The sequence below is a fragment of the Anolis sagrei genome, chromosome 5 (genome assembly GCF_037176765.1).
Source record: "Anolis sagrei isolate rAnoSag1 chromosome 5, rAnoSag1.mat, whole genome shotgun sequence".
Taxonomy (NCBI): Eukaryota; Metazoa; Chordata; class Lepidosauria; order Squamata; family Dactyloidae; genus Anolis; species Anolis sagrei.
The window spans coordinates 88,020,450-88,043,929 of NC_090025.1; the positions used below are offsets into that span (position 1 = coordinate 88,020,450).

A 23,480-nucleotide genomic window follows, 5' to 3' on the forward strand; every position below is an offset into this window, starting at 1 on the left:
TTCCTGAATGACAATTAAGAAAAGCTTAAAGCAAATACATTGTTTTTATCACAGGCAGCACCGGCTTTATATCAAACTTCATTCATGCAAGCATTGTTGAATGTCTTCATAAAATCCTCAAAATCAGAATTCCTTCAAACCAGAAGTGTGAAAGAAATACTCTGGGGCTATGAAGATCCTTTCTTAAAGAAAATTCCAATACCAGGAGTTGTGAAAACGGTTGGCGTATTTTTCCCAGTAAGTATGCCTCCTAAGGGAGAGGAGTTGTTTATGCTGGTGTCCTGTAAAAATGTAGTGATGATACTACTTTCAGCACCTACCTTGCACTTCAAAAAGTAGATAAGTCTAGAATTCGAAAAAGTAGATAAGTCTAGTAGAATCCACCAACAGTTAGTATATGGCTGGTACAACTGAAGGCCAGAAATGAGCAACCTGAGTTTTATTTTAAAAGAATTGACTTTGTCAATGGCGGTCCAATCCTTTAAAAGTGGATAGGAGAGCAAACTTAATTTGCCCATATAAATGGAAGGTATGTGTGGAATGCAAATGAATGGCAAGAATTAAGTACAGTGCTAAACTATGCATGCTGAAAGTCTAAAGCTTAAATTTAGAAATTCTAGTAATTGTGCACTTTAGGGCCATAAAAGAAATATTTCCTTGACTTCCATTTCAGCAGAGTGAATATGTGAAAAAATAAGTGCTTCATACTCAAAGTATAAGTTAAATACATGTGTCCTTAAGGCTGCATCCACATTGTAGAATTAATGAACCTTATAACAAACTTTAAATGCCATGGCACAATGCTATGGAAACTTCAGGTATGTAGCTTGGTAAGACACCAGCTCTATTTGACTGAGAAGGGGTTTGTGTGTGTGTGTGTGTGTGTGTGTGTGTGTGTCAGAAGTGACTTGCTGCAAGTCACTTCTGGTGAGAGAGAATTGACCGTCTACAGAGACATTGCTCAGATGTGTTACCATTCTGTTGGGAGGCTTCTCTCATTTCCCTACAAGCTAGACCTGACAGACGGTTCACCCAGTCTCGCGGATTTGAACCGGCAACCCAACCTTCAGGTCAACAGTACAGCCAGCACAAGAGTTTAACTCATTGCAAAGACCTTGGAAAACTATAGTTTCTATGATTCAATATCATTGGGCCATGGCAAGTAAAGTAAACTGCATCAATTTGACAGTGTAGATGCACTTGTTTATGCCAAGTAAAGTAGTGTAAACTGCATCAATTCGACAGTATAGACCCACTGCCAAGACACTACACTTGGAGGACCCTCATCCTCGACCTATTTATTTATTTATTATTTGAACGTATATGTCGCCACTCCCCTGGAGCTCGGAGCGGCTTACAAGAATGGCTAAAATCTAACACAATTTAAAAACAATTTCAAACAATTTAAAAACAGCAATATCAAACATTAAAAGCCTGTTGAAACAGGTATGTCTTACATGCCCTGCGGAAAGCTGATAAGTCCCGCAAGGCACGGACTTCAGGTGGCAGAGTGTTCCAGAGCGATGGTGCCACTACTGTAAAGGCTCTGCATCTCATTGCTGTTAGACACAAGGTCTTGACACTGGAAATTTCCAATAGATCTTGGTCCTCAGAACGGAGGGATCTCTGGAGTTGGTAGGGGGTGAGGTGGTCCCTCAGGTACAACGGCTCCAGACCATGCAAGGCCTTAAAGGTGAGTACCATCACTTTGAAAGTGATCCGGTGCTCAATTGGTAACCAATGCAGCTGCAGTAAGATTGGTGTTATGTGGCATCTCATCGGAATTCCCGCAAGAAGCCGAGCAGCTGCATTTTGTACCAATTTGAGCTTCCGGATCACCAACAGAGGAAGGCCAATGTAGAGGGCATTACAGTAGTCCAGTCTTGAGATGACCGTAGCCTGGATCACTGTAGCTAGGTCGTCCCTGGACAGGTAGGGGGCCAGCCGTCTAGCCTGCCGCAGATGAAAGAAGGCGGTTCTGCTAACGGTGGAGACCTGGGCCTCCATCGTCAGCAGAGGGTCCAAAAGGACTCCCAGACTCTTTACCAATGATGACGGGTGTAGCGCCTCACCATCCAGGTAGGCAGCTGGATATCCCCACTGCCCGGTCGACCCAGCCATAAGGTCTCCGTCTTTGCTGGATTCACCCTCAACCTGCTGGCATGCAGCCATCCAGTAACGGCCTCGAGGCACTGATGGAAACAATCGGGTACAGAGTCCGGTCAGCCTTCCATCTTCAGTACAAGAGGGATCTTCAGCACAAGAGGGCCTATGAGGGATCGCCTAAGTAAGTAAGATCAAAAAGAGGGAGAATTTAAGTCTTCTTATTTGTGGTCAGTGGGTCTTTGTTGATGTCAGCAAATCTAGCTAATAATGACCAGAAATTCTCTAATGAGGGCTACTGAAGCAACAAAAACCACAGAACAAAAAGAAGATGTTTATTAATTGCCTACTACAACTGGGGTTGGCCCAGATGGGTCTTCTGGACTCCATCTGGCTGCAACCACAGGTAAGACATGGTGTGTCTCTGAACAGTATCTGGGGCTGGGCCAGAGCATTTATACTTCAGACTGGCCACATAAATTTTAGTGTTGAACCTAAAAAAATGGAAGGTTTCTTTCACTACTTTTTTTTTAAAAAAGCAATCAGTTTTCAAATGCACTGGGATAAATCCAATTACTAATTTCCATGGAATTACCTTTGCAATCTTTGAATAACCAAATGTATATTGATCAAACATTTTTTCTAGTTACTGATAACAATTTTGCAATAAACAAATGGATTTTTCACTTTGATTATTGAATCTGTGTTGAAAATTAATTCTCTATCTCTCTCTCTGTCACCCCCCACCCCCAGTTCAATGAAACACTTGATGGGCTTTACAGAGTCTACACTGGGCGAGAAGATATGAGCAAAACAGCAATAATCCACAGTTATAAAAACAAAAGGTACCATATTGTATTTTTACATCATAATACAGCTTGTACATGCCTTCTCTGGAAATCCAAAATCTGAAATTGTCCACAAAGATGGCTGAGCTATAATATATTGTTGAAGGCTTTCATTGCCGGAATCACTGGGTTGTTGTAGGTTTTTCCGGGCTATATGGCCATGGTCTAGAGCAGTGGTTCTCAACCTGGGGTCCCCAGATGTTTTTGGCCTACAACTCCCAGAAATCCCAGCCAGTTTACCAGCTGTTAGGATTTCTGGGAGTTGTAGGCCAAAACACCTGGGGACCCACAGGTTGAGAACCACTGGTCTAGAGGCATTTTCTCCTGACGTTTTGCCTTGACCTCACTACCTCTGAGGATGCTTGCCATAGATGCAGGCGAAACGTCAGGAGAAAATGCCTCTAGACCAGTGCTTCTCAACCTGGGGTCCCCAGATGTTTTTGGCCTTCAACTCCCAGAAATCCTAACAGCTGGTAAACTGGCTGGGATTTCTGGGATTTGTAGGCCAAGAACATCTGAGGACCCCAGGTTGAGAAGCACTGCTCTAGACCATGGCCATATAGCCCGAAAAAGCCTACAACAACCCACTGAGATATAATACTTTTTCTTTCTAAAGTTCAATATACACACATTTTTATTTCAAGCAGAAAATTATTAAGAGTGTTGCATAAAATTACTTTCATCATATGTGTATAAGATATTCTGAAATATAAATGAATCTCATGTTCAGACTTGGGTCTCATCTTCATGATATTGCATATATGCAAATGCAAACATTGGTATCTCAAAATCCAAAGCACTTTTTGTCCCAAGCATTTCAGATAGGGCATGTTCAACCTGAAACATTAATCAGATTATATTACTCTAGTGTTGAATGTTCTGATTTTTTTTACTCGGTTCAATAATCTGAAATGTCCTATTATGGATTCCATTTATCATTTTGAATCTGTTCCGTTAAAATGTTCATCCTTTCCCAGTCAGATAATGAATTATGACTACTGTGTGCAATGATTACTTTATAGTGTGTCATGCACCACCATTTTTCTTATGTCTATATAGGAAATTCAGTTGCAGAAAGAAAATACTCTACATAAATAACACAGCTATGAAAATAATAGAAAAATGTTCATCTAAATATTTCTTTAATTTTGAGATTCTTCAACTTGTTCTGATTTGGATTACACTTTTCTTTTCTCTTCTCTTTTTAAAAGCATGCTTCCATACTGGGGAGGCCATTGTGACATGATTAATGGCACAGGTAAGTACATTAAAATTAGTGCTTTTCTCATACTGCATACATGAACATGAAAACACAATAGAGATGTGATGCAATGAAATGGAGATGTGATCAATGCAATGTAGATGCAATGCTCTTGAGAGGCACTTGAGCTGCAAAGCAATGCACTGGAGATGCAATGCAATGCAATGGAGATGCCATGTATAATAACTCCTTTATGCTATTTGGGCAGGGGGGCAAGCAATCCCACCATCTGACACCAATTATAAAGGCAGGCTTTATGGCCAAACAATATGACTGGACAGGGGGCAAACAATCCCACCACTGTCCCTCCTTTAATAAGGAATTTACACCACTTTGGCACCTAGATAACACTTGAGGGGATGTCTCTTTATTTAAACCTTCGCTGCCACCATAAGTATAAATGAACAGGAACCCTCTAGCTATTTGAAGATATTAGAATTACTTCTAGGACCACCAAACACTGTGTCTTTAAAAAGGGCTTCTTTGAGGGGAAACAGGAGAGGTTGATTTAAAAAAGGAAAGGGACTAAATCCACAAATGGCACTTGACTCAGGCTTAAGTTTTAAAAATAACAAGGAAAGTTTATTGAAGTAAAAGTTACAGAATGAAGAGATTGCAGTTTCATAAGCTTGGCTGTTACAATTAAAGTGTTCTTGTTCTTAAAAGTGTAACGGTTGCATGAGAGAATGGTTCTATGTTTGTTACAGTTCCTATACAAAACCCAGCTATTTCTTCTCTAAAATAGCTGTAACCAGTCTGCCACAGCCTACTTTGCTGTGCAAACTTCAGGCAAGCTGCCTATTCCTAACAGGAACTCCTAAAAGCCTTCTATAATCTTGCTCCAACTCTAACATCAACCAGAACCGAACTGAACTGACTAAAAGCAGCTTCTTGCTTTCCCTCCAACAGTCTAACTCCGCCCCCCTTTAACAAACCAATCCTGGCTGTTTCAGGGCTGGCCCAGGCCTAGGCCACTCCCCCTCTCTGAACTGGAGCTTTTCCCTAAACCAAAATGGCTCCTGCCGCTCTCTGCCAGGCCTTCTAAGCTGAAACTACCTAGCCTGTCTCTCCTAGGCCCTGCCACCCCGGCTGGCAAGGTAAGGGATCTTCACACCATGTAATGCAATGGAGATGTGATGCGATGCAATGGAGATACCATGCAACAGAGATACAATGGAGATGCCTCCTGAACCGCAGCTCCAATGTGGCCGAAGAGGTTCTCTCACAAATCCCGCAACAACAATGCTTATTCCCATTAGAAATGTAATTCTTCGCTCATTTTTTTCTCATGGAAAAAAAATGCTAAATTTTAGTTATTTTCTTCTCACTGCTCTCAGTGGCCAAAGTACAGGCCAAGGATTTCTATTCTTGGACCTAGCTGAAAAGGCTCCTGGGTATCTGTATAGTTTCTGCATGAGAAGTAGTGACAAACCTCAGTTTGTGCAACATCATTTAGAGCAAAATAATGTGTGGTAATCATCAATTATTAATAGGAGCATAGGAGCATAGTGTCTAGATCAAAGGAAGTAATGCTACCCCTCTATTCTGCTTTGGTTAGACCACATCTGGAATATTGTGTCCAATTCTGGGCACCACAATTCAAGAGAGATATTGACAAGCTGGAATGTGTCCAGAGGAGGGCGACTAAAATGATCAAGGGTCTGGAGAACAAGCCCTATGAGGAGCGGCTTAGGGAACTGGGCATGTTTAGCCTGAAGAAGAGAAGGCTGAGAGGAGATATGATAGCCATGTATAAATATGTGAGAGGAAGCCACAGGGAGGAGGGAGCAAGCTTGTTTTCTGCTTCCTTGGAGACTAGGACGCGGAACAATGGCTTCAAACTACAAGAGAGGAGATTCCATCTGAACATGAGGAAGAACTTCCTGACTGTGAGAGCCGTTCAGCGGTGGAACTCTCTGCCCCGGAGTGTGGTGGAGGCTCCTTCTTTGGAAGCTTTTAAGCAGAGGCTGGATGGCCATTTGTCAGGGGTGATTTGAATGCAATATTCCTGCTTCTTGGCAGGGGGTTGGACTGGATGGCCCTTGAGGTCTCTTCCAACTCTTTGATTCTATGATTCTATGATTCTATTACCAAGTGTTGTACTCCAGTCTCATGGAGGAGGGGGTAATAATAATAATAATAATAATAATAATAATAATAATAATCGAATGTGTAAAATGTTAGGAAGACCATGCTCCTACTATCTGGCATCCCTTTCATGATCTGGCCAAAAAACGCACACACAAATGTGACTAGTTGAGAAAATCACTACATATCTTTCCATCTTAATTTCAAGATGCCTAAACAGTTATGTGATCCAACAATGTGAATAAGAAATGCTCTGTATTTTGTTTGCTCTGGAATGTCTGCCTGTGAGTCCAATTGCTAAAATAGAGGAAATGTGCTAGATGGACATAAGTCAATCATCTGCTGCCTCTTGCCCTTATGAATTTATTTGTTATAATTACACACAAACTTGATTGTAAATTGGGAAATATCTAATGTATGCATAATCATCATTTTTGTTTACATATTTCTTATAGATGGATCATCATTCCCCCCTTTCGTCACTAGGCATGATGTGCTGCAATTTTTTTCTTCTGATATTTGCAGGTAAACATGCATGGTGTATATGATTTTATTTATTTTTGATGAAGCAATTGAAATGCTTAGAAAGAAATCAATAACACATCCCTGTTTGACACCTGATTCCACCTTAAATGGGTCACTTTGGGAGCCACTGCTGTCCAAGACTGTTGCCATCATGTCATCATGGAGGAGCCGCAGGATTTTCACAAATTTGTTAGAACACCCGATTTTTTGGAGGATGGTCCAGAGAGCGCTGCAATTCACTGTGTCGAATGCCTTTGCAAGGTCGATGAATGCCATGTACAGAGGTTGATTTTGTTCTCTGCATTTTTCTTGGAGCTGTCGTGCAGTGAAGATCATATCCACAGTTCCTCTGGAGGGGCAGAAGCCATTCTGGGATTCTGGGAGGGTGTCTTCTGGGAGGGGCAGAAGGCGGTTTGCAAGGATTCTTGCGAGGATTTTCCCAGCTGAGGAAAATCCTAAAAACACTAAGGCTATATCTACACTGCCAAATAATGCAGTTTGAACTGTCATATATGATTAGTACAGATTTGCCCCATTAGAGGTGGTTCAGTCCAAGTTTCTGAGATCGGCCTTGCAGGTACCTAAATGCGTTTCTAATGCCACCCTGCGACTAGAGACGGGTTCTATGAGAGTGGAGGCCAGGGTGTGGGTGGCCATACTTAACCTCTGGCTCAGACTGTCCCGTGCACGCTTTGGCCTTGCCCCACTAACCATGGAGGATGACTTCCAATCCACATGGAAGCAGGCAGTAGCATCCAAAATCTCCTCGTTGGGATTTTTTCCAGGTCTACTATTAGCTATGGATTACAATCAAGCCAAAGCACTTATTAAACAACGTATCACAGACACAGAGCGCCAACTAGATCTGGCCTCGGCTCCAACCTTCCTTATCAATGAAGACAGCAGATACCTTGCCTCCCCTATGGCATATTTAACAAACTTAGAGGTTCCTATTCATCGAAGGGCTTTCACCCTGGCCCGATGCCACGCTCTCCCATCAGCTGTACTCGAAGGCCGCTACCGGAAGATCCTTTTCCCAGAGAGACTCTGCCCCTGTGACTCGGGTCATGTAGAAACAATAGAACATGTGCTCCTTCAGTGCCCGTTCTACAGGGATATCCGTGCCAGGCTTATCTTACCTCTGATAGACAAGCACCCAGGCCATTCAGGACAATTTTATACCTCCCTGCTACTTGCAGATACTAATTCAGCTACAACCTACAGTGTTGCAAAGTTCTGTGCAGCAGCATACAAAATCCGCCAGGGAATGACTAGTTCCAAAAGTCAACTGTGTGTCCAGTAATCTTCTTCCCTGAATCTACAATTTGGTGATGGGTCTGGGCATTGTATGTTTTTACCCTGTTCCCCCTTCTTCTCCCTCACCCATATTGTGATTTTAGTAGTTATATTTATATTTTTAATGTACCAAACATGCCAGGTTTGTCTGGAAATGTGACACTATTTCCTGTGCTGGTCAATGACCGAAATAAATATTTTGATTTGATGATTAGTACAGATTCAGTCTTTGGCAGTATGGATCCAGCCTCTGGTGTTATTTTTTTTATCTGAGAACAAAAAGAAAAGCATTTAGAGTGGAAAGGATTTATTTAATTGAAATGGGTAGCTCCGTTCAGAGGAGGCTTTCCCATAGTGATTACGTTTTGTTTGTTTGTTCTTTCAGTGCCATGAAAAAAAGTTGTCTCTTGGCCTTTTAGATGTAATGTCTCTCCCAACTGATTTATATTGATTGAACATCATGCTGCCTGTTTAGTTTTTTTTTCTTGATAAAATTATTTATCTGGATTTGCATTGGGTTTAAATATTGATTTGCAAACTGCCATGGAAATCTGGATTCTATTTTAGGTTCAGTTAGTGATAATATGATAGCAGCCTGTGTTTGTGTTCTATTAAAATTAAGATGCTTTCTACCTGTCCTATTAACACACAGGTCCATCTATGGCAACTTTGACAGTGATCAGCTTGTGAAGGACATTCCACTCTATCGATTTATAGTACCTCCAGATGCTTTTGCATCTCCACTTGTAAATCCCGATAACATCTGTTTCTGCACAGAAAAAATTATATCTGAGAACTGTACTAGGGCTGGAGCACTGGACATCAGCGCCTGTAAAGAAGGTATCATCATGGAAGGCTTACAGACACTTTATGTAAATGAAAATTGTAACACTTTAATGGCTTTTGATCAGAGCCTTGAAAATTTGGTTTTGGTGACTTACAACTCCCAGTATCCTTCAGCTAGCCTAGCTGAATAGTTGAATGTTGTAGTCAGAAAGCCTAACTTTACAAAGTCGTTTTGATGCTTTGACATTTCACATTTGTAACATTTCACATTTGTTGTATTAAAAAGAAGAATCAATCATTTTACAATTTTATTGGGGGGAAAAGTTGGAACCACTGCCATTTTCAAACACTGTGGTCTATACAGCAGCAGGAGAAGAAAGGGGAAGGAGGAAATTTTGTGCAAAAAATGCATTACATTTTCTGCACCAAAAATTTTTTCTGCATGCAAAATAATATGTTCCTTCATTATCCAACCAAAAATGTGCATATCCCCACAGATTAAACTACGTTTTATCTAGGTTTCTCCTTGGAAGGGTTTCCTAACTTGTTTTTCAACCATTTTCCAAATAGTTTTGAATATTCTTTCCACCCTGGGATGACGTTTCACTATTTCAGTCTTTTCACATGTGCCTTTTTACGTGTGATAATGTGTGTGTGTGTGTGTGGGGGGGGGGGTATTTCTTCTTTTAAAATCTTTTTATTGTCTTGTACTAAAACAGTTTCCCTTTAAAATTGGCTGGGGCTTTCTTGTGAGCTTTTACCTTGAAGGCTTTATATCACAGGCTTGGGACACTCTTGTAATAAGCAAAGTAGCAAAGTTTATTTATAGCTTCTGGCTCCAACGCTTATGGTTACATTTGTGTGTTCTGTTACAGTCTTGAGTCTTACATTCAATATCATCCACTTGGTTAACTTTTCCTATCAAACTTCAACTGTTTCACATCAACAAATATGTTACTTTTCATACACTCTTGACAGAACTATATTATTCTGCCTTAAACAACACTGGCAATTTTTTCTTTTCCTTAAAACTTGAGCTCCATTTTCCTAACTGCTTTTCTCTCACAGAAGTTCCTAACTGTACCTCACAAACAGGAATCCCTAACTCACCTTTTCTGACTCTCTAACTGCCTATTTTTAAACTTAACTCCGCCCCTTTTGGAATGTTCAGCTCTCTTCCCCAACTGCCATTCTGGCTCAGTGGCCTTTTCAAATCCTGGCCTACACTCATCTGCATATGACCAATCGGCTGCACATATGCAAATTAATCTTGCCTCTACTGTTGCTTCCCTATTTGGGCCAATTCTGCCACATTGCAACATAGAGCTATACATCAAAAATTTAACATAGATCAACAAATTCGCTACACACCCCAACTCAGCATTCTCAGATTCTGCCCTTGATATATCATTCAGTTTTCTATATGTTGTTAGACTGTAAACCTCCGATATCCTGGTCAAAGATGTGGAATGCCGGAAATTTCAATCAGTCAACATCTCATGGATCACACATTCCCCACACTTAATATTCCCCACACTGCTATTACTTTATAAACCCATCTCTTTAATGCCAAACACAACAACCCATACCTAGTATCCATCTATGTGTTAAGGTGTCCATCTCCAAATACCTTCAGGAAAAGGTTTTAATAATACGAGGACCCTTATTTAATCTGTCATCTATCTATCTAGCTATCTTAAAATATCTAACTCTTTAGTTAGTGTTCTTCTTTCTCTTCTTTCATTTTTAAAATGACGTTGGTGTTAACCTTTCATAAAATAAAGCGTTGTGGATAATTATAATTAATGAAGAAAATGTGGACAGGACTTATGCCAAATATCACTTCACTTGTTGCCCGTCAGATATGGATCCTTTTCTAGGGAAGGATGTGGAAACCCTTTTTGGGTCTTGCCTTACCTGGTGCCTTCCAAATGAAACTACAACTTCTACTATTGCACATATAAATCTCCCACACTAACTCTGAGATTAGGAGGTAGAGAGTCCAACAAATCTGGAGTAGCATCAGATTCATCAAGCCTCTGATAAGTTATGAGTACTTGTCCCACATTGGCACTGTATATTCAGTGTATGCATTCAGAGCATGAAAAGATGGTATGTGATATGCACACCATGAATCTGAATCAATCTTGTTGATCAGAGGCAGGATGCATGTGTGTGTGTCCTATGTCTTGTTTCTCTTATTATGATTACCAAGTTAGGTGTGAAGCACTGTTGCTCAGTGCAACAACTTGCGCAATTTTAAGTAGTGGTTTCATTGGGATTGTTTGATCTAGTCTGAGGTATATTTATGAGACCTAAATTCTCCCTCAGGCCATCCTGTTATTGTGAAAATAATTGCAATCATTTCTTTCTTAACACCTACATGACCATAGGTACAATATGTTCATGTTATTGATCTCACTTATCTACCCATTGACATTTTGGCAGCAAGTTCTAATCTGCTTTTCCAAGCACTTGAAAAATTGCTGTACAGATACTCCCTGAGAAATGGAGTATGTTTCCCAAATGATTTTCTAGTCAACGACATTTTCTTTCCCTCCCTCCAGCCCCTGGAACTCAGCCCAATATCCCATGAAAGATCCCATAACCTTCAAATGTTTTTGAATTGGTGAAAATGGTTTTGGGGTGACTTTATGCTCAAGACCCAACCAAAATCTAACAAAACTATAGTGAGTTTCCTTGCCTCATGCTTCAAACTCCCCCTCCACTCCCCCACCCCCAAAGTCTCCCGAACAAACACAAAAATATAGAATAAACTGAAAATCAGCTAAAATAATAGCTGAAAGTGACATTTGCCAGTGTGAGTACAGGAAGGAAGAATAGCCCCTTAAAACTTATATTGTTGTCGAAGGGTTTCATGGCCGGAATCACTGGGTTGTTGTAGGTTTTTTTGGGCTATATGGCCATGTTCTAGAGACATTTTTTCCTTAGGAAAAAATGCCTCTAGAACATGGCCATATAGCCCGAAAAAACCTACAACAACCCACTCATATTGTTTCCAGCTTCAATCAGAGTCCTATACTAAGCTACAAATGATCCATATTATCCGACTTCTCACATTTACTATCAGTTCTAAATCTATATCAGTATTATTGTTTTCTTTCTGTGTGTGTTTTTTATTTAAAAAATTTCTTCATCTTATCTCCATTGGCTTCCCCTTGTTTTGCATTTACTATGCTATTCGTACTAATGTAAAATCTGCCCGTACCTAGTAATGAGTTACCCATAATGCTCTGCTGCTTTCCCACAATGCTGTAATATTTTCTGAACTTTTAAAATGTTTGATTTACTAATAAATTTAGTGTGTTGATAAGAGAGAAGAAGGAGTGCTCTTGCTCTGTTCCAAAATGGATAATGCTGAATTATCCATTTTGATCTACTTATTGAACAAGATAATAGGTTCTATAGTATAGAGCATCAACCAATTCAACAAGTAATGTTAGCAATTTTCTTCTCGCTACAAGGAAGTATTTGTAAAACATATTGTCTCTTTGCATCTGAGGGCTTATTGTCTGCCACATGCTTAAGATGGTAATTTTAAGGAACAAATTTCAAGTAAACAACATTTTCTGCTGAAAAATATTATTTTCCAAACAGAAAACATGGTGTTCAGCCATTTCTGAATTTTGTGCAGATTGTTTCCAAACTGAATATTCTCATATGTCCAGGATGCTCCTCATTAGTATTTCTTGACATCAAAAACATGTTTTAAAATCAAATATTATTTTCTTCAATAATGGTTTGTATGGTTTTATATTTTTTATTTAGGAAAACCTGTGTATATTACACTGCCCCACTTCTTGTATGCAAGTGAAGAAGTTTTTCTTGGTGTTGAAGGACTACACCCAAATCCTAAAGAACATATGACCTATTTGGATGTAGAGCCAGTAAGTAATGAATTATACAGAGGTTCAAGAAGCCTGGAAAGCGTAGTGATTTGAGTATTATATTACAACTATGGAAACTAGGATTTTAGTCCCCTTTCAATCATGAAAACCCACTAGGTGACTTTGGGTGTATCAAACTCTGTCAGCCTTCAGAGAAACACCATGTAAACTCACTCTGAATAAAGCTAGCCAACGAAATTGAGATTAACTGGAATTGGAGTTCAGACTAAAATCTTGCTTTACAAGCACCTTTCATCTGATTTATATCTGTTTTCCCAACTGTTCCAAGACACTTGGTTAACCCAAATATCAAAACTATACCTTGCAGATGTCATTCTTCAACCAAAGAAACTGTTTACTGTGTGTAGAGAGGGAATTTTCAGCTTTTCTGATATGTTATACAAGGGGTATTTTTTAAGTAAGTTCCGTTTGAACATAAGTACAGAATGAAAGTTTATTTCAAAAAAGTAAATTTATTTTCAGAAAGTACATACTTCACTCTATTTTTCGACATAGTTGCCAAGTTTGTTCAAACACTTATCATACCGCTGAACCAATTTTAAAATACCCTCTTCATAAAAACTTGCCGCCACCAAAAGCCACCATATCGTCTGTAATCAAAGACCGGAGCGGTCCTCATCATGGACGTTGTCATGGCCATCTTTGAATTGTCATACCCACTTACGCACTTTGCTTTCACTCATAACAGTATCACCATACACTTCACAAATCTGTCGATGAATTTCTGCAGCAGGCAGGTTCCTTGCTGACAAAAACCATATCCCTGAGCGAACCTCACATGCGGCGAGTGAGTTGATAGTCTTAAACATTTTTAAAGCACAGAACAGAACCGTACAGGTTAGCTACAGAGCGGAAACTGAGCACAGTTGCTCCAGAGGCATGCCTGTACACGATGCACGCACTCATTGCGGTATGCGCGCGAACTACTAGTGTCTACAACAAAACGGACCTTACTTAAAAAATACCCCTCGTATAAGTTCATGAGGACACTTCTTCAATTTGCTTCTCAATCTGCTTGGCAACTTTGAGCTTCTTTGGAATCATTACCAAATCTTTCCTTGAAATTAGACCACAAGTAGCCTCCTTCTCCCCACAGTCAGGATGGACACCCTTTTCTTTGAATGGGTACAGTTCAAAGTGAAATTCTGAAACTGATAACATATCATGTGAGAGACTGAAAATTTATTTCCCACTTTTGGTAGATAAATCTATGGATTCTTTTGAAGCTGAGCTAAAATTTCTCATCATTCAAATCCATACATGCCCCACGGGCAGGAGAAAAAGTCACCATGCCAAATGATCTCTGGATCTTCTCCACCATTATTGGTAGTGTCAACCAAAATACTTTGGAGAATGCAAAATGGTGAGCATTCTGCCCAAAGAGTCACATCAGATAACACGAAAAGAAAATGTTTAGACAAGACGAAGGATGTGCACCTGCTAATTTTGCACCCCATTATGAGAAAATGCTGGAAATGTTTTCCTCCTCTTACAGAAATTCAGTGGAATAATTCCCCCAATTTTCCTTTCCACAAAGGTGGTTGAAGTGCTGAGATTCTATTGATGCACTGCTCCAATTTCCTATTTGGTACATATATTTGGTGGCCGGGAGAGCTTTTGCACAATTAAAACTTGTGCGCCAGTTGCGCCCATACCTTGGGAAGTCAGATCTGGCCACAGTGGTCCACGCTCTTGTTACATCCCGAATAGATTACTGCAACGCACTTTACGTGGGGTGGCTTTTGAAGACTGTTCGGAAACTTCAATTAGTCCAGCGGGCGGCAGCCAGATTACTCACCGGAGCATCATACAGGGAGCATACCACCCCTCTGTTATGTCAGCTCCACTGGCTGCCGATCCAGTTCCAAGCACAATTCAAAGTGCTGGTTTTGACCTACAAAACCCTATACGGCTCCGGCCCAGCGTATCTGTCCGAACGCATCTCTCTCTACGTCCCGCCTCGGAGTTTAAGATCTTCTGGGGAGGCCCTGCTCTTAGCCCCGCCTCTATCACAAGTGAGATTGGCGGGGATGAGGAGCAGGGCCTTCTCAGTGGTGGCCCATCACCTGTGGAATTCACTCCCGGGGGAAATTAGGTCATCGGCATTCCTCCTTTCCTTTAGAAGGAAATTAAAAACATGGATTTGGGACCAGGCGTTTGGGTAATCTGGCAGACAGATAAAGAACAACGGCGACTAGAACTGATAGGAACTGACAATGTGGAATGAATTTTTGGACTCTGAGCTGGCGAACGTTGAGCATGAGATTGGTTTTATTGATTATGATATGTAACTGATTGTTTTAACTGTTTATAACTGTTTTAATTGCTGTTTATATATGTTTATTTGTACTATTGTGTAGGCATCGAATTGTACCTTTTGTAAGCCGCCCTGAGTCCCCCCTCGGGGGTTGAGAAGGGCGGGGTAGAAATACACGAAATAAATAAATAATAAATAAATAAATAAATAAATAAATAAATATTACAAAAGCATACCACAAATATTAGACAGAAAAACATGTAAAATTTTATTAATAAAAGTGATAGGCAGATAGTCCTGAGGATCATTGCTCTGTGATTCTGCAGCTCCTCAGTTAGAAGAGAATGCAATAATCTTATTTATGTGGTATTCATACTATGATCTGAAATGCTACAGTGATGGTAGCTACATAAAAGTTGTATAAACTATGCAATGGTGTCTATTCTGCATCTACACTAATTTGGGGAAGAAATGGTTTTGAAGCTAAGACCTCAGTAAATTGCACTATGAGTCATTTAATTACACCCACTGCTCCAAATAATTTCCTCTAAATGTATTTGTTTTCTGTTTTTAAGACAACAGGGTTTACACTACAGTTTGCCAAAAGGTTGCAAGTGAATTTATTGGTGAAACCTTCTGCCAAAATTACGTAAGTCTGGAGTTGCTGGTTATTAATATTGATTTTTAAAAACCGATATGTTTTCATCATCAGCACCTAAATTCATGTATTAGTTTCACCTAGATTAAATCTCTCTAACTAGGTAAGTCAACATTTATACATATTATAGGGATTCAGTGGGACAATCCTAGTAGACCTGATCACCTTCACCATATTATCTGACACTTGGATGCTATTTTTTCCTCAAATCATTGCATTTTTGATGAAAATTAGAAATAGATAATTCAAATGTGTATGAATCAGAATTTTTTTATTCGTTTTCCTATACAAGCAGAAAGGATTTCAAATGTTTTCTCCCTACTGTGTGAGATTACAAGTGTTTTAATGCAATTCTGGGTTTGTTTGTTTCTGTTACATTATAGGTGATTTAAAAAACTGTTTTGCATATCAGTTAGTGTATTCTGCAAATCACATTGCTTTCTGGAAAATGCTTTCTGTTGCTGAAAATCAAAAGTCTCACAGCACTTGACGATTTTTCAGTGTGGGTTTTGTTTTGATGAAGAGATATCTTGAGGTCTTAAGACACAATTTCTTTACATCCTGCCATCTTTACATCTCAGTACCAGTGTTTTTTCCCCATGATCAGAGTAAGCTACTAGGGCTGGGCGGTTTCGTTTCGTTAATTCGTAATTCGTTAAAAATTCGTTATTTTTTTGTTAACGAAGCGATAACGAACCATTCTGGAGCAACTTAAAAACGAAACGAATTTTTCAATTCATTTCGTAAATGCTTCGTATTTCGTTATGTATTCGTTTCGTTATTGGTTTGAGGTCGTTTCGTTATTATTTCCGCATGTCTGGGGCAAGTTTTATAGTTGTTTTTTGTTTAATTAGTGAAAAAAAATTATAATATCACACCAACAGTCAACAACAGAGGGAGAGGGAAGCTTCAGAAGTTTTTTTTAGCGTATTGCGCGATCGTGGCTGCCATTAACGAATCGATTCGTTATTGTTTCGTTATTGTTTTGTAATTTTTTTACCATTTACGAAATTTTGTAAATATCAAACTTTTTAAAGGAAAATTTCGGAATTCTTTTAAATATCGAAACGCAAAAAAACCCAAAAAACGAATCGATTTTAGAAACAAATTTTTCCGTTGTTACTCAGGCCTATAAGCTACCCTAAATATTAGGTAGGAAGGTTATATAAATTGACCACATTCAGAGGGGTAGTCACAGATGTTTTTACACTAATGCAAAGCCATTGTACAATTGCACAGGAATCCTGCTGTTAGCCGGCCTGACTCCCTCTTCGGAGGTCGAGAAGACCGGGTTATAAAAGCTCTAAATAAATAAATAAATAAATAAATAAATAAATATGCATCTGACAAGTCTAGGTGACTGGCTGGGCGTCACATGTTAGTGCTTTCTGAAGCACAATGCTACTTCATGTAGATTAGAATTATTTATTTATTTATTTATTTACGACATTTATATGCCACCCTTCTCAGTCCGAAGGGAACTCAGAGTGGCTTACGAGAAATACATACATACAGTATATTATATTATTAGCATGGTACAATATCAGTATTATATATTACTGTATTGCACTATACCATTATATTGTAATATTATTAGTAATATTACATGTAATACAAAACATATAAATATAATATACTATTAGTAGTATTATATTGTATTACATTATAATATTATAAATATTATATGTATATACAATATATATTATATTATATTATATTATATTATATTATATTATTAGTATAGCGCAGGAGAAAAGATAAAACTGTCCCTGGCCCCCTCTCTCTTCATTCTGGCCCAGAGCTGCAGTTGATGCTGGAAGGAAGGGGTCCCCAACTGATGACATATGCAGGAGACAAGATGGAACTGCCCCCTGCCCCCACTCTTCATTCTGGCCCAGAGCGGCAGTTGGTGCTGGGGAGAGGGGTCTTCAACTGATGACATATGCAAGAGACAAGATGGAACTGTCCCTTGGCCCCTCTCTCTTCACTCTGGCCCAGAGCAGCAGTTGGTGCTGGGGGATGGGTCCCCAAGTGATGACATATGCAGGAGACAAGATGGAACTGTCCCCTGCCCTCCCGTCTTCATTCTGGCCCAGAGCAGCAGTTGGTGCTGGGGGAGGGGTCCCCAACTGATGACATTTGCAAGAGACAAGATAGAACTGTCCCCTGCCCCCCCCCTCTTCATTCTGGCCCAGAGTGGCAGTTGGTGCTAGGGAGTGGTCCCCAAGTGATGACATATGCAGGAGACAAGATGGAACTGTCCTCTGCCCCCCCTCTTCAATCTGGCCCAGAGCAGCAGTTGGTGCTGAGGGGAGGGGTCCCCAACTGATGACATTTGCAAGAGACAAGATGGAACTGTCCCCTGCCCCCCCCCCCTTCATTCTGGCCCAGAGCAGCAGATGGTGCTGGGGTGAGGGGTCCCCAACTGATTATTTATGCAGGAGACAAGATGGAACTATTCCCTGGCCCCCTCTGTATTAGAATTAGCCCTCTATATCAACAGATTCTTCTTCCAACCACCTATGCTGAAAAATCTTTTTAAAGAACTTCCATAAGCAAGCCTTGATTTACCATTTTATGCAATGTCACTGTTCTACTACTCCAATGTGTTAATAGGACTTGAGCATCCATGGATTTTTTTTTCCCCTGGGGGCGGGGGCTAAAACAAAATTTTAGTGGATACCAAGGGTTGACTGTATACCTTTAAGTGTGTGTGTGTGAGAGAGAGGGGGGGGGGTGGTTGTCTTGTCCTGGTGGACTTGGGGGGAACAGTCAAATATACGAGGGGTATTTTTTTAAGTAAGGTCCGTTTGAACATAAGTACACAACGAAAGTTTATTTCAAAAAAGTAAATTTATTTTCAGAAAGTACATACTTCACTCTATTTTTTGACATAGTTGCCAAGTTTGTTCAAACACTTATCATACCTCTGAACCAATTTTAATAACTTGCCACCTGCTCCGATAACCAAGAGTTCACTGTAATCAAAGAAAGGCGACCGGAGCAGTCCTCATCATGGACGTTGTCACGGCCATCTTTGAATTGTCGTACCCACTTACGCACTTTGCTTTCACTCATAACAGTATCACCGCACACTTCACAAATCTGTCGATGAATTTCTACAGCAGGCAGGTTCCTTGCTGACAAAAACCGTATCACTGAGCGAACCTCACATGCGGAGGGTGAGTTGATAGTCTTAAACATTTTTAAAGCACAGAACAGAACCATACAGGTTAGCTACAGAGTGGAAACTGAGCACAGTTGTTCCCGAGGCATGCCGGTACACGACACATGTGCTCGTTGTGGTATGCGCGCGAACTACTAGTGTCCTCAACAAAACGGACCTTACTTAAAAAATACCCCTCGTATATGGACTGCTAGATTTACAAAGCACAGATTAAAGCCAATTAAAGGCATCACTGTGTACATTTGCTATCATCCACAGGCACTTCAACTTGCTAGAACGGTATCATTCTGATTGTTTTTTTTTCATGTGTTTTTTGCAGCCCTTTACAAAAAATTAAAGAAGCCTATCTCTTTCCTATTCTATGGCTGAATGAGGTTAGTGTAACTTTTCTTCTCTTTATTTTAGTATTTTAGGTGTGCTAATATTGGTATAACTAGTTTTTAGGATTCCATAATTTTGAATCTTTAAAGAAAGCCAATTAAAACAAAACAAACCCCGGGGGGGGGGGGGGGGCATTGAAACATCTGAAAACTCAAAGAGAAACTTTCCTATCTTATATGATATCCCTAAAGAGAAGCAACCCCTAGACTGCCTATTCTTTTCCTTTTTTTTCAATTCACAATTGGCCTCTTTTGTTTTGGCAAAAGAGGAGCTGAGAGAATAAACATGGAATAAACATGGACCCACCTTTTCCAAACACAACTTTCCTGGGCCATTTATTTGTAATTTACTTCACTTCACTTCACTTTATTTCTTAATTAGTCGCTCTCCACCAAGGTGCTCCGAGCGACTTTACAGTCTAAAATAGCATTTACACAATATAAAAACATTCAACATAAAAACATTCAACAGTGACTATTTGGCAAATTAGATCTGATTACTTAAATGCACAACCAAACAGCCAAGTCTTGAGCGCCTTTACAAAAGGTCGCAACTCCGACATTGCTCTAATGTATGGAGGCAATGAGTTCCACAGAATTGGAGCATAGGTCGAAAAAACTCAACGCCTTGTAGCTTCCAGGTGTACCTCCCTAGGGCCCGGTATGTATAGGAGATTTTCCTGGGTGGATCGAGGTGACCACTGATGGAGAAAAGGAATGAGGCAGTCCCTAAGATATAAAGGTCCTTGGCCATTTTGAGCTCTAAATGTCAGGATCAGTATCTTGTAAGAGATCCGATGTTCTATTGGTAGCCAATGCAGTTGTTGCAGAATCGGTGTGATATGGGATCTTATAGATGATCCCGCTAGCAGCCTGGCCGCTGCATTTTGGACCATCCGAATCTTCTGAGTTGTTGACTTTGGAAGGCTGGCATATAAGGCATTGCAATAGTCCAACCTCGTGGTGACTGTTGTGTGGATTACTGTTGCCAATGCTTCTACTGAAAGGTAGGATGCCAATTTCCTTGCCTGTCGAAGATTTACCACCCATAAGATTGCAAAATCCAAACTAAAATTTCCGGGTCTAAGCATCTAGCTAATCAAAAACCACACATGCACACACATTTCAAGGCAGGACTCTCATCGTAAGATTCTGCCCTTTCAGGCTGTAGGGCAGTCCCTGGTTTCTAGGAATGCTAACCTTCTGTCTTGTGATCTTAATCAGTGGCTGTGGAGAAACTCCTGCCTTATGGAACATTCACTTCTCAAAATCCTGTAGGGGAGTTTCCACAACTTTCCTGTCATGAAGCCAAGGAGAAGACAATCTGAACGCATTGCCCTTTATGATCCAAAGTATTAAAATCAGCTAGAAGAAGAAGAAGAAGAAGAAGAAGAAGAAGAAGAAGAAGAAGAAGAAGAAGAAGAAGAACTTTATTTTTCTATCCCGCCTCCATCTCCCCAAAGGGACTCGGGGCGGCTTACATGGGGCCCAAGGCAGAATACAATTAAAAACAAAACAAAAACAATTAAGACAGCATAAAACAGCGTAAAGCAACATAACAGGGAGGAGGGAGCAAGCTTGTTTTCTGCTTCTCTGGAGACTAGGACGCTAATCAATGGCTTCAAACTATTATTATTATTATTATTATTATTATTATTATCTTTATTTGTACCCCGCTAAGATCTCCCGAAGGACTCGGTGCGGCTTACAAAGGCCAAGGCCCTCAATAAAATAACAGCATAACAAATACAATAATAACTCATAAAGCAACCAATAAACATAAAGCAATAACAGTAAAACATCAAACAATACATTATAACACAATTAAAACTAGGGCCAGGCCAAATGTAATGAATAAATTAAAAGTGCTGGACATGACAGGTGAAATGTAAGGATTTTAGGGTAGGTACGATGTGCAGGCAATCTTAAATCTCTAGTAAAGTGCATTTGGGACATCAAACTACAAGAAAGGAGATCCGATCTGAACATGAGAAAGAACTTCCTGACTGTGAGAGCCGTTCAGCAGTGGAACTCTCTGCCCCGGAGTGTGGTGGAGGCTCCTTCTTTGGAAGCTTTTAAACAGAGGCGGGATGGCCATCTGTCAGGGGTGATTTGAATGCAATATTCTTGCTTCTTGGCAGGGTGTTGGACTGGATGGCCCATGAGGTCTCTTCCAACTCCTTGATTCTATGATTCTATTAATAGCAACAACAATAACAGCAGACTCATTTTGGGGGGGGGGGGGAGGAAAACCACTACGAGAACTAGTTAAAGGATGAGTGGTTTAGTAAGGTGGATAACAATGTATTACGGCATAGGAAATATCATGGAAACAGAGTAAATTAACAGGATCAGTTAATATAGTATAGGACATCAGAATGAATGACAAATTCAAGTCATGAAACAGGTCATTTGTCATGGGAGTCATCAATCGAAAGCACGACGAAACATCCACGTCTTTCATTCCTAGAGAGGTCCTGCCCTCAGTTCCGCTGCCATCGCAGGTGCGATTGGTGGGGACGAGAGATAGGGCCTTCTTGGTGGTAGTCCCTCGGCTGTGGAACTCCCTCCCCAGCGAGATTCGATCACCCCCCCCCCTTCCTGGTCTTTAGAAAATAACTTAAAACTTGGTTATGCAAATAAGCATTTGGTGAATGGCAACAATAATGTAGAAGATGGATGACAACATCGGGATCAGTGCAGTGTTGAAATGTTTTATATTTGTGTTTGATGGTTTATAGTTTTAATGGTTTATCTTATAGTTATATGTTATTTGTTTTAGATGTGTGGTGTGCTGTTTTCATTGTATGTGAAGAATTGAATTTTTGCAATTTATTTGATATGAACTGCTTTGAGGCCTCCCCAAGAGTGGGAAAAACTTTATATAAACACAGTAAACAAACAAACAAACAAACGAATAAATAAGACAAGGAAACTATTCAGCTATTTCTCCTTACCTCTCCAGTCAGCCTCACCCCTAGGAAGCAAAAATTGTGCTGGAGGACCTCTATTTGGAGTTAAACAATAGGGAGCTTCTCCGTGTATCCAGCACCACAATAGATGTTAGAAGCAAATTATGCTTGGAGCATAGAGAAAGTGTCAACCCCAATGTGGTCATCAAAAGAATGGTTAGCACATCTATGTTATGAATTTGGAAAGCAATAAAATTTGCTCCTATGAAAGTGAGCAACAGATTGACATCTTAATCAGTTAGATTGCATATTTCAAACCTGCTAATTATGTCGTTAATTAGCTGCTATATAGAACCGTAAACCACACCTTGTGCTCATAAATACTTCTCTGGCAACAGTGCACATAAGCTTCCAAAAACAATTCAGTCAGGAGTAGTAGCTCATGAAATTTTTAATTCAAATAATCCTTCCAACTTTCATAATAATAATAATAATAATAATAATAATAATATTTTTTGTTGTGTCAGGAGCATCCTGTTGTGAGAGAATTGGCCGTCTGCAAGGACGTTGCCCAGGGGACGCCCGGATGATTTTTGATGTTTTATCATCCTTGTGGGAGGCTTCTCTCATGTCCCCGCATGAGGAGCTGGAGCTGATAGAGGGAGCTCAACCGCCTCTCCCCGGATTTGAACCTGCGACCTGTCGGTCTTCAGTCCTGCCAGCACAGGGCTTTAACCCACTGCGCCACCGGGGGCTCCATAATCATAATAATAATAATCTTTATTTATACCCCGCCACCATCTCCCCAGTGGGGACTCGGAGTGGCTTACATGGGGCCAAGCCCGGACAACATATTGCAGCAAAATAAAACCAATACATAAACATCAAACAACATCAACAAAATTACATAGAGAGAGAAAAAATAAACATAGTCATAAAATAACATTCCAATAAGCACTATCACGATAACAATGGGCAGGCCACATGTACAGGATAAAACAATTCAAAGACTCTAATAAGATAAAAATAGGAACTCATAAAAACACACAGAGTTGTGAAGATAAACTTCCCAATTTGGAGGGCATGTACTCCAGTGGCAAAAGCGTATTATTATTATTAATAATAATTTAATTAATAATAATAAAAGTGTATTATTGTTAATAATTTTATTTATTTATTTATTTATTTATTTATTGTGTCATCAGCAACCATACCATTGTATTACAATTCTAACAGAACAAAACAAACAA

The 23,480-nt window shown here is 40.0% G+C and overlaps 1 protein-coding gene across 5 annotated transcripts in view; it reads left to right on the forward strand.

Moving 5' to 3' along the window:
- The window catches only part of CD36 (CD36 molecule (CD36 blood group)), a 95,776-nt gene that overhangs the window by 66,566 nt on the left and 5,730 nt on the right, over positions 1-23,480 (forward strand). For all 5 annotated transcript variants that reach the window (XM_067468850.1, XM_067468851.1, XM_067468849.1 and 2 more), the window contains exons 5-12: positions 55-237; positions 2,857-2,948; positions 4,163-4,209; positions 6,756-6,825; positions 8,774-8,961; positions 12,697-12,815; positions 15,669-15,742; positions 19,258-19,312. In XM_067468850.1, coding sequence (XP_067324951.1) covers positions 55-237; positions 2,857-2,948; positions 4,163-4,209; positions 6,756-6,825; positions 8,774-8,961; positions 12,697-12,815; positions 15,669-15,742; positions 19,258-19,312 — 828 coding nt within the window. The remainder of the gene's footprint in view (positions 1-54; positions 238-2,856; positions 2,949-4,162; positions 4,210-6,755; positions 6,826-8,773; positions 8,962-12,696; positions 12,816-15,668; positions 15,743-19,257; positions 19,313-23,480) is intronic.